General features: G+C 47.1%; 1 protein-coding gene across 1 annotated transcript; it reads right to left on the minus strand.

Moving 5' to 3' along the window:
• Window positions 1-3,364: 3,364 nt before the first annotated feature.
• LOC100835253 lies at window positions 3,365-4,455 on the minus strand. Its single transcript, XM_010240712.3, has 2 exons — window positions 4,445-4,455; window positions 3,365-3,908 (listed from the first exon to the last, which is right to left on the minus strand). Exons 1-2 carry the CDS (start codon window positions 4,453-4,455, stop codon window positions 3,419-3,421), a joined length of 501 nt encoding a protein of 166 aa, XP_010239014.2. The 3' UTR covers window positions 3,365-3,418.
• Between the last annotated feature and the right edge of the window lie 9,641 nt (window positions 4,456-14,096).

A 14,096-nucleotide genomic window follows, 5' to 3' on the forward strand; every position in this document is an offset into this window, starting at 1 on the left:
CGGCTTCTTGCTTCTGCACCTTCATGAATTCTTCCTTTTCTTTGACTAGATCGCGACAAGCCTTTGAGAGGGAATTGGCGTATAACTACAACTCCGCAAGGGTCGGATCCTTCATGGGTATCCCAGTGTCGAGAGTTGCTTGGACTCGTGCTTTCTTGGCGGCTCACCTTGCGATGTTTGGGTGCCATCCGCGGGTGCTGGTGGCGTCGGCTTCAGGGCAACCAGGTTTGTCACGAAGATTTGGGCGATGGTGCATGGGGGTGGGAGATCGTTGTGCTGTGGCAGCTTTTTCGCTCTGAGCAGTCGCTAGGGACGGGGCTTTCTGCGCGTGGGGAGCGATTAGCTTGAGGGTCGGAATAGATCTCAACGGGGATCTGTTCTGCTTCGTCAAGAGGGCCCGTCTGGTCTAGCGGCAAGACCTTTTTGGGTGAAGGTGGTGAAGGCAGTAGGAGGAGGAGGAGTCGGATCCGGCAGTCGGAGGATGCCAGATTGGTCGGCTCGAAGATGGAAATCCCCGAACACGAGATCCACGCCGGCGTTGAGCGCATCGAAGACTGCACGCCTGGCTGGAGGGTGGCGGTGAAGTGGAAGGAGCCGAAGGTCATCGACTCCGCCTGAGTTGACAACACATGTCTTTCCCACAAACGACGCCAATGACGAAGGGGTGACTTCGACAATGTTCATATTACTGGACTTGTATCTAGGAAAGTTTCGAGTGTATGTGTTGGCGATCTCGTCGGCTAACAAGGACACAGGAGACACGATTTACCCAGGTTCGGGGCCATCGGAAGGTAATATCACTACGTCTTGCTTGTCTGGATTGTATTGATGAGTCGACTATAAGGGAGCCGCGAGGGCTAGATGCACAGATTCGATCTGGCGAGTGCGTCTAGGCGGCTTCTATGCTAGATTGGTTGATCTTGACTCCCCCTTCTGGTCCCTTAATATATGCAGGAGACCAGGTCCTAGGTAGAGTCCAAGTCGAATACATTGTTGAGATATACTATGTTTAGCCTTCTTTGTCTTGAGCCGCAAGTTGAGCATATGGACTCTTGTTGTCGTAGTAGACTTCCTTGTGGGCCCCAGCATGCATGGCCGTGACGGGTATACTCGAGTCGAGTGCGTGGTTAGTCATAACCACGTCAGGGCCTCCCGGCGAAGACTCAATCCATCTTCTGCGGCTCCCCCCCTCCCCCCAGCAAACCTACCGACGATGAGCGACGAGGCCTCCCGGTGGCGTCGAGGGACGAGCATGCCTACAGAGCATGGAGGAGCAATGATGGCGAGTGGAAGAAAAGAAGAGACGTTACAAAAAAGATAAGGGAAGGAGTGGAGGACTAGAGGGCGCGCTCCGTCCCAAAGCACGAGAAGCCCAAAGCGCGAGAAAGCTTCTGGTCATGTTGGAATATCGAATGTATGTTATATTATATTGATTGAATTAGTGATCTATGAATACACGTAGCCCCTGTAGACCGGAAAGGAGGTACTACGAGTTTATGATAAAATTAAAGGTAGGAGAATGTATCCCACCATTGAAATAATCTTATTGTTTTCCCATCACATCTAAGAATGTTGAAATCACCACCGAACAACATGGCGTCTGTTGTATTGTCTGGACGATTGGATTTTTTTTTCGTTTCTCCCACAGAAATTCCAAGAAAATATAAATTTGGCACATTTCATCAAACTGGGCGACATTTCATTTAAACTGGGTGACATTTAATACAAAAAAACTAAAACCCTAGCCCTAGTCATCGTTCAGATAGGCGTCGAAGTCGAAGTCATCATGGTCTTCCTCGTTGTCGCTGTCAAGGACGATGACGCCGGGCTCTTTCTTCACCGCCGCCCCCTTCGCCGTTTCTTCTCGGCCGCTTCCTTCTTGGCCTCGGTCTCGCTCCAGGCAAGGATCCCGGCCTCCGTCATGGTGAGGGAGAGGCGGCGCGCCTCCTTGGCTTCCTCCTCGCTGGCACGCTTTGTCGCGTGCCGGCCCGAGAACTCCTCCGGGTCACCGTTGCGACGGAACTTGAGCACGGGGCGCTCTTATTCCGGCTCCGGCGCCCACTCTGGCTCTACCTTTGGCCTAACGAGCTGGAGGTGGCTGCGCGGCGACGACGCTGCCCGACGCCCACGAGGGAAGGAGCCGTTGCGGGAGGAGGAGCCGGAGGAAGCCGACGGAGCAGGCCACCCAGCGGGGCGGGCCGACCTCCGGCGTCGTGGCCGCCGGGGTCTCCAGGCAGGCAGGGGTGCTGGTGGCGTTGTGCGCCATCACCGCCGCCAGTGTGCACCCCGGCACTTCCCAGAACGTATGTGCCTCGCGATTTTATGCCTCGGCGGTGGCACGCGCTGGCCTTGGCTCTTGTACTAGGCCCTGACGGCATCATGCTGGTCGGCAAAGTCTGCCGGTGTGGCGATTCCACTCCGGCAGCTCGCGCTCCTCCGTTGTCAGGCCCTGCTAGAAGAGGGCGGTGATGGCTTGCTGCCGGCTCGCCCTTGCAGCACCGGCAGCGTCGGGATGACACCGAGGGAGAGAGCCCAGCCGCCCGGCAGCTTGCAGTCCGGCGGTGCCGGGTTGTCGTGCTCGTGCAGCGCCTTCGCCTCGGCGACGGTGGGGGACTAGCGGGACCAGGCAACAGGTGTTGTTGCCGCCGCCGGCCATCTTCTCGTGGGTGCGGCGAGAGACGAAAGGGCGAGGAGAGAGAGAGGAGAGGAATGGCGAGCACCGCCAGGGGAGGGGCTGCTTTTTATAGCCAAGGAATGAGGAACGGCAGGTGTTGGGAACACGGCGAGATTGTGTTGGGAATGCGCCGGGGAGCGGTCGCGTGGCAACCGGTGGGCTTTGACCCGGCGAACCGTCATTAATCGCTTCGGTAGCCGAGGAGAAGCCGGTTAGAGCGATTAATGTTCGCCGACAAGCTGGGCCTGTCACAATAACGCGTGCCGCCAACGCTCCTGCTCGCCTCCTTGTGGGTTGGTTTCGGCCTGGGGTTGCCGGCTGTTTTATTTGGCTGCGACGGTGCAAAATTTCATTTGGTGAGCCTGGCAGGGTTCGTTTTTTTTATCCAGGCGCGGCCATAACTGGTTTGGGGGGCCCTCAGGGCTGCTGAGGAGATGCTTTTATAACCTGCTTTACTCCAAAAGAAAATCACTCCCTCCATCTCATCATAGTAGAAACAAAACTCAGGGTATCTGACAAGGCAGAACTTCTGTGATGCCCATCCCACGTACGGAGCCTGGATGATGACCAAAGATAGCGTACGGAGTTCAATTTTTGCTGACTAAAGATAACACGACGATTAGTAAGTACAAAGCAAAAGAACGAGTGTTCCTCGACGCCAATTACGAAGCTCGCCTCCGGTCCGCGGCTTAATTTATTTCCTAGCACACGCAAGTGGATGCACGAAGCAGCACAGACAAGGAATTAAATGCTAGTACGACAGGGAAAGTCGATCGACAGGACACTGGCCTGACGTGACAAGATGGAACCGTGCGAACAGGAACGAGCTGCTCCTAGGATTTGGTCGAGGCGGCGGGCGATGGAGACGTGGGTGAGCAAAGGGATGAGGATGAGGTGGGAGTCGATCCTGCCGTTGATCTCCCCGAACCGCTCGGCGTGCCTGTCGGCGTCGAACAAGCGACGGAACAAGAATGCCGCGCTCCTCTTCTTCCGGCAGCACGCGAGGACGAGCTCGTGCGCGTCCCTGAGCGTGCCGCCGAGCCCGGCCAGCGCCCGCGCCGTCTCCGGGTCCTGCAGGTGAGGCAGCAGGCCGGCGATCACGGACACGCGGCACGCCAGGTGAGCGCAGTCCTTCTTGTTCTGCCGCGCCGTCCTCGCCGCCCGCGTGATCTTGGAGATGAGACCGCCGGCGTACCGGCTCAGATGCGCCACGGTCGCAAGCTCCATTGCAGCACTGGTACCGCACTGGTTAGTAAATAGTCACGCCGACTATATATAGTCGCGTCCGTTGCGTGGCATCAAACCGAGTGAGAGAAATAAACTAGTAATTCGGTCAGAAGTAAACTAGTACTAGCACTCCGTAAACTATATTAGCCGTCTCGAAAAACACGAATGCACGATTATTCCATCCGAAAAGGCAGAGTGCACGCAGCTCCTGCAGGCATCCGCGACCGAATTGATCGACATGGCCATGCGAATGCCTTCTACTACAATTTTCTTGTCGCCTCGGGCCCGTTGTCATCGGCAGTAACTGGCAGTGCGGCTTGGCGTTCCCGTTGGCCGGTGGCCTGCCTGCGGCTGTTGGGTTGGACACGTCGGGCCTATACGGTTACACAGCTGTCCGTTCGCGGGGTCGGCTTCTGCGCGTTTCTCGCCGTCGTTCCGTCTCCTTTCTCTTTTCTCTCGGTACTAGCTTTCTTTTTCCGGTTATGCTATTTCTCGGCTGATTGAGAAATAACTAAAAGATGGAGTATATGCTTTGATGGCAACTTCAGACCCATCGCGTAATTGACCCTGAAACAAAAAGGTTATTTGCACTATAATTAAAACTATATAAAATATTGTGTGGTAGTATACATATGCTTGCTCTGGCGCTATTTAAGGGTTCAAAAGTTATAAAAAATGGAAAAATTACTGGCACACCATACTGATAATTAAAGATGACAAAACAGAGTGACTGGAAAAATACGACTTTACTTGACATAACAAAACAGATACAAGCAGTCCATGATTAACTGATACCACGGTAGCCGTGGGTTATTTAGAAATTCAGACCTATCTGTTTAATGAATGTCAGTCACAAGATACTGACAAAAGTTTTAGCTAATAGATTGGGTAAGATTATTGGATCTGTTATTGCAAATACCCAGACTGGTTTCATTAAGGACAGATATATAATGGAAGGGATTGTTCTCTTACATGAAGCTGTTCATGAAATCCACCAAACCAAACAATCTGGTTTGCTTCTGAAGATTGATTTTGAGAAGGCCTATGACAATGTCAAATGGCCATTTCTCTATCAAATGATGCAAGCTAAAGGTTTTGGAGATCTTTGGCATGATTGGACTTTGCAGACTGTGAGAGGGGGGAGGGTTGCTATCAAATTTAATGATCAAATTGGCCCCTATTTCCCCACTTACAAAGGTGTCAGACAGGGGGACCCACTTTCCCCACTTTTGTTTGACATCATTGCTGATGGGCTATACATGCTCATTGAAAAAGCAGTGAATCAAGGTATGCTGGAAGGTTTGGTGCCCCATCTAATTGATGGGGGTTTAACTATCCTACAGCATGCTGATAAAACCATTTTCTTGCTTAAGGATGACATCATCAATGCTAGGAACTTGAAGTTCATACTTTGCATCTTTGAGCAAGTTTCTGGTTTGAAAATAAACTTTCATGAGAGTGAGATCTATTGTATGGGAGAGGCTGTACAGAGAAGTGTGGATTACGGTGAGATTTTTATTTGCAATGTGGGCTCCCTGCCTCTGACATATTTGGGCATCCCAGTTGATGTCAAGAGGCTAAGCTCGTCCCAATGGAAACCTCTTGAAGAGAAGATGGATAAGAAGCTTAGTGGTTGGAAAGGGAATCTGCTATCTATTGGTGGAAGGGCTGTCCTTCTTAATGCCTGCCTTAGTAGTGTTTCCCTATGTATGCTCTCTTTTTGGAAGCTCCTAAAGGGGTGATCAAAAGACTGGATCAATTTAGATCCAGGTTATTGTGGCAGGAACATAATGGTAAGAAGAAGTATCACCTTGTGAACTGGCCTACTGTTTGTCTTCCTAAAGCCAGTGGTGGTCTGGGGATCTTGGACTTACAGGACATGAATAAGAGTTTGCTCTGCAAATGGCTGTGGAAATTGGAAAACACCGAAGGGTTATGGCAGGAGATGTTGACTAAAAAATATTTACAAAGACAGATTCTGGCTACTTGGGATCAGGGAGGTGGATCTCATTTTTGGCAAAGCCTGGCTGTGAATCATATCTTTCAGCAGTGCATTACCAGGGTGGTGGGAAACGGTGCAAAAACTCTGTTCTGAGAGGATATCTGGCTGGATGGAATGGCTCTAGTCAGTAAATTCCCAAGACTGTATCATATTGCATACGAAAAACAGGTGACTGTCCTGGCAGTGAGAGAAGGTGGAATTCAGAATGTTCAGTTCAGGAGGACTCTGCTTGGCACCTATTTTGATCAATGGCAAGAGTTTCAGAGAAGATTTCTTGAGTTTCAATTTAATGAAGAAGAAGACAGAGTCAGATGGAAGCTGTGCTCCAATGGGGAGTTCTCAGTACACTCACTGTACACTCAACTGAGAGGCCTGGATGTGGTTCATTACAAGAAGATGTGGGATTTGAAAATCCCCTTGAAGATCAAGATCTTCTTGTGGCTGATGCTTAAAAATAGTATCTTAACCAAGGATAATCTGCTCAGAAGGGGGTGGACAGGAGATGAGCACTGCCATTTCTGTGCTGCGTTTGAAACAACTGATCATCTCCTGTTCTCTTGCTCGCTTGCGAGGCTCATATGGCAGGTAGTTGTCTGTGCTTTTGGCTTTGTTCGGCCACCTGAGAGCACAACTGATATGCTTGGGGCTTGGCTGGCTTCTTTCCCAACTAATCAGCGCAAGCTGGTGCTGTGTGGGGGAGTGGCAGTTGTCTGGACAATCTGGAAAACCAGAAACACAGCTTGCTTTGAACACCAGTTCCCTTCAGACCCAGCAACTGTAATATATGCTATGTGCAATCACCTGACTTTGTGGCCCCCCTTGCAGAAAGAACAAAATCGAAGAAAGCTGCTGGCGGGAGTGCTGAAGCTTAAGAAGGCGATCAGGGAGGCTTATGCGGCGTATCAGGGCTGGGCGACTACAACCAGAAGGATTGCTAACTGAAAGTTGCTGCTTGCTCTGGTCCTTTTGTTTGGCAAGTGGTGTAGCTATGCGTGCTGTTTTTGTCTTTCCAGTTTTGTTTTTCTCAGACACTGTTTTCTTTCGGTAGAACCTTGTTGTATTCTTTAATGGAAATCGGTTAGGAGCGCCCACTGTTTCAAAAAAAAAAACACGGTAGCCGTACATACCAAAACCAAAGTAAGCATATACATACACAAAATGATACAATAGGCTGTTCTGAAAAGAGATCGGTATAAAACACTCTAAACAAGTTGGTTTAAAAAATCAAAAGTAGGGCATACTACTTAGGCTTATGAACAGTCAAAACCACAGTAAGCATGAGTACAGCCTGTTGGAATATTGATCTGGGTTAAATAAATTGATCGAGAGGATAAGTACGAGGAAGCCCCAACGGGTCACTCCCGAGTCAAACGTGCCTTAATCGGAGGCTCTAACCAATGTTGGTTTCGGTCCCTGACGTGCAGCTACATATAAAAGGGGAGGCCGGCACTCTCATGAAGTTTTTATCCATCTTCGTGAGGGCTTCGCCAAAACCCAAAAATCTCAACGACCCTTCCGATCTGGGCAAGCGCTGAAGCATCGGGAAGATCGACTCCAACCACGACGTCTGCTCCGGTGACCGGGCAGTGCCGGTACAGACCGGAAGGACGCCGCTATCTCCATCGTGCGACTACTTCCTCTCTCCAACCATGGCATCCTCCTCCATCGCACGTATGGTTATATCTTCTCTAAATCTTCCTCGTGTTAGTACTCTAATGATGACCAGTGTTTGTTTAAGTTTAATCTAACGATCATTAAGTCTTAACATTGGTATCAGAGCCTAATCTGGTCTAATTAGAGTCTAATTACGAAATTAATCCGGTTTGCTTCTGTTGATGCTAATCTGCTTAACGTTAATACTAATTGTGTTAATGCTATTCTGTTAACGTTTAATTAAGGTTAGATTAACACTCTTAATGTTCTAAAATTGCAATCGGATTGATTCATGCCGTGGTGTTAATGGGCTCACTCACGAATAGCATTCAGCAAGAGATTAGAAGGAGGGGAGTCAAATTGCAAAACCCTAAGAAATTTCCCCAAATCCCCGAACCCTAGAATGTCAAATTGAAAGTTTTTGCTATGTATTTACCTTATGTTTGACGGCGCACTGCTCATGGACGACGGCGTTCCAAGTCTTGGACAAAGGATGCCGCCGTCGCCTCCAAAAGATGCCGCCAGCCGCCGCCATGAAAGGGACCACGGCGACGCCTATCCTCCCCTCGGGGAGGAGCCGCACGGCAAAACCAGCGTGCGAGGGCGCCGCCGCCGCCACCATGCTGCTCCTGCACGTGGGAAAGCTCACCAGCGGCTGGTTCTCGCAGCCCCTTCGTCGGCCACCTGTCGCCTCCCGCCACTAACGCCGGTGCCGGCGGCTCCACTCGACGGAGCAGCGCGCGGGACGAAGTCCAGCGCACGCTGCTCCGGCGAGCGCCGCCCCCGCGCCGGACCGCCGCCGTCGCACGCGTGCGCGTCGCCGTTGGCGCCACCGCCGTCTCAGGTGAGACCGGAAAAAACGAGAGGAAAAATGTGAAATGGGGGCGGCTAGGGTTTTCCGGGGGTTTTTTATGCTCGGCCGGGGATGAGACGCCTCAGCCATTGGATCTGATCCAACGGCTGGGGATAATGCTGGTGCTCGTTTGGGCCTGCGGAAGGAACATGGGCCCAATTTGGCAGTGGGCTTCGGCCCAGGTTATGAAGGCCCGCGCGGTTTTATTCTTTTTCCGCTGCGCCCACGCGGGCGATGATGTGGGCCGGCCCATTTTTGGCTAAAAATGAAGTTTTGCTGTTTTTCTATTATTCCAGTGCGTTTATGTTGTATAATATGATGTTTAAATATGTTTAGCACTGTTAATTAATGCAAAATGGCCTTAATTTTTTTCTTGCTGACAGAAATTAGACATTTAATTATTCTGAATGAGGTTGAACCAACGAGATGCTTCATTTAGAATATTTTATTTGTTCTATGATGTTTACCTTTTAGGCATCAATTAATGATTAAAATTCAAAAGAATATTCTTGATGTCTAATTTGGTAAAATATTTTGGCTCTAAAATTAATTCTGACCAACGTTGTTTTAATTTATGAGCTACCCCATTATGTTTGCTACAATTCTTTGTATTTTCTGCCCAAAAGTGATATGACTTAGAATGGTATACTCTTGCATGTTTATTAATCTACCAACGTAAATTTTTTAATCATGCAATTTAACTTATGATTTTCTTATGTTACAATGACAGCCGCTACATTGATGCGCTATGACAACATCGAGGTACTAGGGGGGAGCAACTTTCAGAATTGGAAGTCCCATGTCGAAATGAGTTTGGGGGTCAATGGACTCGATTATGCTCTCAGGGAAGAGAAACCTAAGCCTCCAACTACTGGAGTTGCTGGGTATGATGAACTTATGAAAGCTTATGAAATAAAGCTGGAGAAGTGGGACAATTCAAATCATGTCGCCTTCCTTGTTATGAAAACTTCAATCTCCCCTGATATCATCAAGGCTCTCCCCGACAAGGGCACTGCTAAAGAATTTCTTAAAGCAGTTGAAGAAGAATTCAAAAGTTCGGAAAAAGTATATTCTCGAGAGCTTGTTGGCAAGCTTCTTGAGAAGTATGTGATTGAAGAAAATGTAAGAGGCCATATCTTGAGGATGGTGAATGCAACTTCGAAGCTTAAGGCTTTGGAGTTTGTCCTTAATGAAAATATCCTAATCCTCTTGATATTAGAGTCTCTCCCTCCAGAATTTGATCAGTTCAAGATCAATTACAATTCCCTGAAAGAAAAATGGTCGCTCGTGGAGATGACTCCTCGAGTTGTTGAGGAAGAACAGAGGATCATGAAACAGGCAAAGGACCAGGCTTTCCATGTTGGCTCTTCCAAGAGAAAGCATGACGGCTAGGCATCTTCCTCAAAGGCCCCAAAGAAGCAATTGATCCACAATGATAATCAAGCTGCTCCAAAGGGCAAGGGCCAAGCTGCCAGCACCTCTGCTGGGATGTGAAGAATACTTGCCATTTTTGCAAGGAGGTAGGCCATTTCCGGAAGAATTGCCCTGGATTCCTCAAGTGGATGATGAAGAGAGGTAGTGATGAAGTTACTTTCGTTGATGAATCATTGTATGTTGATTTTTCTCGAAATACATGGAGGATTGACTCAGGTGCAACCGTTCATGTTGCAAACTCCTTGCAGGGATTAAATTTGATCCGCACCATAAAGGTAAGAACAAGAAGCATTAAAGTCGCCAATGGGAAGGAAGCCGATGTTGAAGCCATGGGGACTCTCACATTGGAGCTGCACACCGGCTTTCATCTACATTTGAATAATGTTCTTTACGTACCTACATTGAGTAGGAATTTAATTTCAGTTTCTTGCTTAGACGATATTTCTATTGCATGTTTGTTTGGAAATCAACGATGCGTTATCAAACATTGTAATAATGAAGTTGGCCTCGGTGTCAGACGAGGCAAATTATATATGTTAATGCCTAATTCTTTGGTTGATGTTTTAAATGTAAGTGATGTTAATGCTTTGAATGATGAATGTAATGCTGAGAAGAAATGGAAAAACACAAGTACTTCTTCAAAATTGTGGCATCGTCTCTTAGGCCACATTTCGAGGAGGAGAATAGAACGTCTTATTAAAAATGAAATACTTCTCCCATTAGACTTCTCAGATGCAGACAAATGTATTGACTGCATTAAAGGAAAATATGCAAAAACGATTAAGAAGGGAGCTAGAAGAGCTTCACGGGTCCTCAAATTAATTCATACTGACATATGCGGACCCTTAAATATTAAGTCTGTAGACGTGTTTGATTCATTCATCACGTTCACGAACGATTTTTCCCGTTACGGATATATTTACCCCATACGCGAACGATCTGAAGCTTGGACAAATTTAAGATATTTAAAGCCGAAGTTGAAAATCAATTGAATGAAAAAATCAAAGTTGTATGTTCTGATCGTGGGGGAGAATATTATGAAAGGCACGCTCCTTATGGGCAAATTCCAGGACCTTTTGCAAAATTTCTAGCTAAAAATGGGATTGTTGCCCAATATTCAATGCCTGGTGAACCTCAGCAAAATGATGTGGCTGAGCGTCGCAATCGCACACTCATGGATATGGTGCGAAGTATGCTCGGTCATGCAAATTTGCCAGTTAGCCTATGGATGGAGGCCCTAAAGACAGCCGCGCACATATTAAATCCCGCTCCAACAAAGTCAGCACCGAACACACCTTATGAGATGTGGACGTGAAAGAAGCCGAGTTTAAACTATTTGCGTGTGTGGGGCTGCCCTGCAGAAGTAAGCATTTTCAATCCACCACTTAAGAAATTAGATCCAAAAACGATAAGTTGTCATTTTATTAGATACCCTCGTAGGGGAAAGGGATACCGTTTTTATTGTCCGGGTCACACCACTAAATTTATCGAGACCCGACAAGCGGTATTTTTTGAGGATAATGAAGTCACGTAAATAAGGGAAATTAATCTTGAGGAGAAACGGGTATGTGTCCCGTCCCCGACCATCCAAGAGATTTATCTCCCAATACGCGCAATGTTGAACCTGAGGTTCGTCGCTCAGGCGCTCAACCAAATGGAGATCCTGAAATAGAAGAAGATCCCCAACCAACTGGAGACCAGGAAAATGAGGATCCTCAACCAGAAAATGATCCTCCACCATCACCTCCTATGAGGAGATCACAGCGTGAAAGAAAGAAAGCCATCCCAGATGATTATGTCACTTTTATGAGTGAGGATCTAAATGATGTTGGAAAGGTGGAGGACCCATCCTCATATAAGGAAGCAACCAAAAGCGAAAACTCGTCTAAGTGGGTAACTGCCATGGAGGACGAGTTGAAATCTATGGACATAAATAATGTTTGGAACTTTGTAGAAATTCCCGATGGAGCTACAAGGGTAGGCTGCAAATGGGTCTACAAAACTAAATATGATCCAAAGGGAATGTCGAAAGATTTAAAGCAAGGCTTGTTGCAAAAGGATTTACACAGCGAGAGGGAATCGATTACAACGAGACTTTTTCTCCTGTGTCATCCAAGGATTCTTTTAGAATCGTTATGGCATTAGTGGCTCATTATGATCTAGAGCTACATCAAATGGACGTTAAAACGGTATTTCTAAATGGCGATTTAAATGAAGATGTATACATGACTCAACCGGAAGGTTTTGTGGTGGAAAGGAAAGAACATTTAGCATGTCGTCTAAAGAAGTCGATTTATGGCTTGAAGCAAGCTTCAAGACAATGGTACCTCAAGTTCGATGAAGTGATCCGAACTTTTGGTTTTACGGAAAATGTTGTGGACAACTGCATATATGTCAAATTTAAAGGCAGTCGCTTCACAATTTTAGTCCTATATGTGGATGACATATTGTTGGCATGTAGCGACAAGGATATGTTATATGAAACCAAGAATTTTCTGTCATCTAATTTTGATATGAAAGATCTCGGTGAAGCCTCATATGTCCTTGGCATTGAGATTCATCGAGATAGGTCTAAATGCACATTGGTCTATCACAGAAAGCATACTTTGAGAGGGTACTGAAGAAATACAATATGCACAAGTGCTCCTCCTCACCTGCTCATGTAGTCAAGGGCGATAAGTTTGGGACATTTCAATGCCCCAGAAACCAAATTGAAGCTGATCAAATGAAACATGTTCCTTACGCTTCAGCTGTCGGAAGCATTATGTATGCACAAGTATGTACACACCCTGACTTATCTTATGTTACCGAGATGCTTGGCAGATACCAATCGAATCCAGGACCAGACCACTGGAAGGCCGCAAAGAAAGTCTTGCATTATATGCAAGGTACTAGAAATTACATGCTAACGTATCGAAAATCTGATAAACTGGAAGTTGTTGGTTATTCAAATGCTGATTTTGCCGGGTGTGTGGATCGTAAGAAATCCACGTCAGGTTATATATTCATACTCGCTGGCGGAGCCATATCGTGGAAAAGCTCCAAGCAAACTTTGACTGCTTCGTCTACGATGCAAGCAGAATTTGTAGCATGTTATGAGGCCACCGGGCAGGCTGTATGGCTAAAGAATTTTATTCCCGGACTTAAAGTGGTAGACAACATTTCTAAACCACTAGTGTTGTACTGCGATAATGAACCCGCAATTTTCTATACGAGTAACAACAAGTCAAGTGCTGCTGCGCACATTGACATAAAGTATCATGTTGTGAAAGATAGAATCCAGGATCAAACAATTGATGTCAAGCATATCAGCATTACTGATATGCTTGCGGATCCACTAACCAAGGGCTTACCACCCAGTATTTTTCGTGATCATGTTGCCGGCATGGGACTGCTGGAAGCCGAATGATCCTGGAAACTTTAAGGGACCGTTAAAAGGAACCACTCCCAAAAAGTAAAATGATTACCTTTTGAAACAGGATGATATGCTATGGGTATTGAGTTTTAATGGCACTTATCTGGCTATTGCAACGCCTTACCTTGGTATTTTATTCATGTGGAAAATGGACAAATGTAGTTTAACCATACGATCAAGGGGGAGACTGTTGGAATATTGATCTCGGTTAAATAAATTGATCGAGAGGATAAGTATGAGGGAAGCCCCAAAGGGCCACTCCCGAGTCAAACGCGCCTTAATCGGAGGCTCTAACCAATTTTGGTTTCGGACGCCACTATCTCCATCGTGCAACTACTTCCTCTACGGTATCTCCAACCATGGCATCCTCCTCCATCGCACGTATGGTTATATCTTCTCTAAATCTTCCTCGTGTTAGTACTCTAATGATGACCAGTGTTTGTTTAAGTTTAATCTAACGATCATTAAGTCTTAACACAGCCCAGGACATTGACTGGACCTTAATGATATACAGCTGGATACCTTGTATACAGTACAAGAGTCACTTTCTCCAATCAAGTTCTATTCTGAAAAGTTATTTGTAGCGGCCTCCAATTCTGACAAATTGAACTTTTTGAGACCTGTGTATGACGTAAAAGAAAATAGGGTTTTTTACTTCTGTGCCCTTGGTTCCTTTGTTCTACTCAGTTTTGCTCAGGTCTTAGAACACTGCTCGCTTCTACCCTACTCCTTTGCGCAAATGCTCGCTTTTGCCATCACGGAGCACTTCCTCATGGTCAACTCGGTCAAGCCGTTAGCTGCTGGCAGGTGGGGCCAGGTATAAGCCTGACGGGTGGGA

The sequence above is a fragment of the Brachypodium distachyon genome, chromosome 4, assembly GCF_000005505.3.
Source record: "Brachypodium distachyon strain Bd21 chromosome 4, Brachypodium_distachyon_v3.0, whole genome shotgun sequence".
Lineage (NCBI taxonomy): Eukaryota > Viridiplantae > Streptophyta > Magnoliopsida > Poales > Poaceae > Brachypodium > Brachypodium distachyon.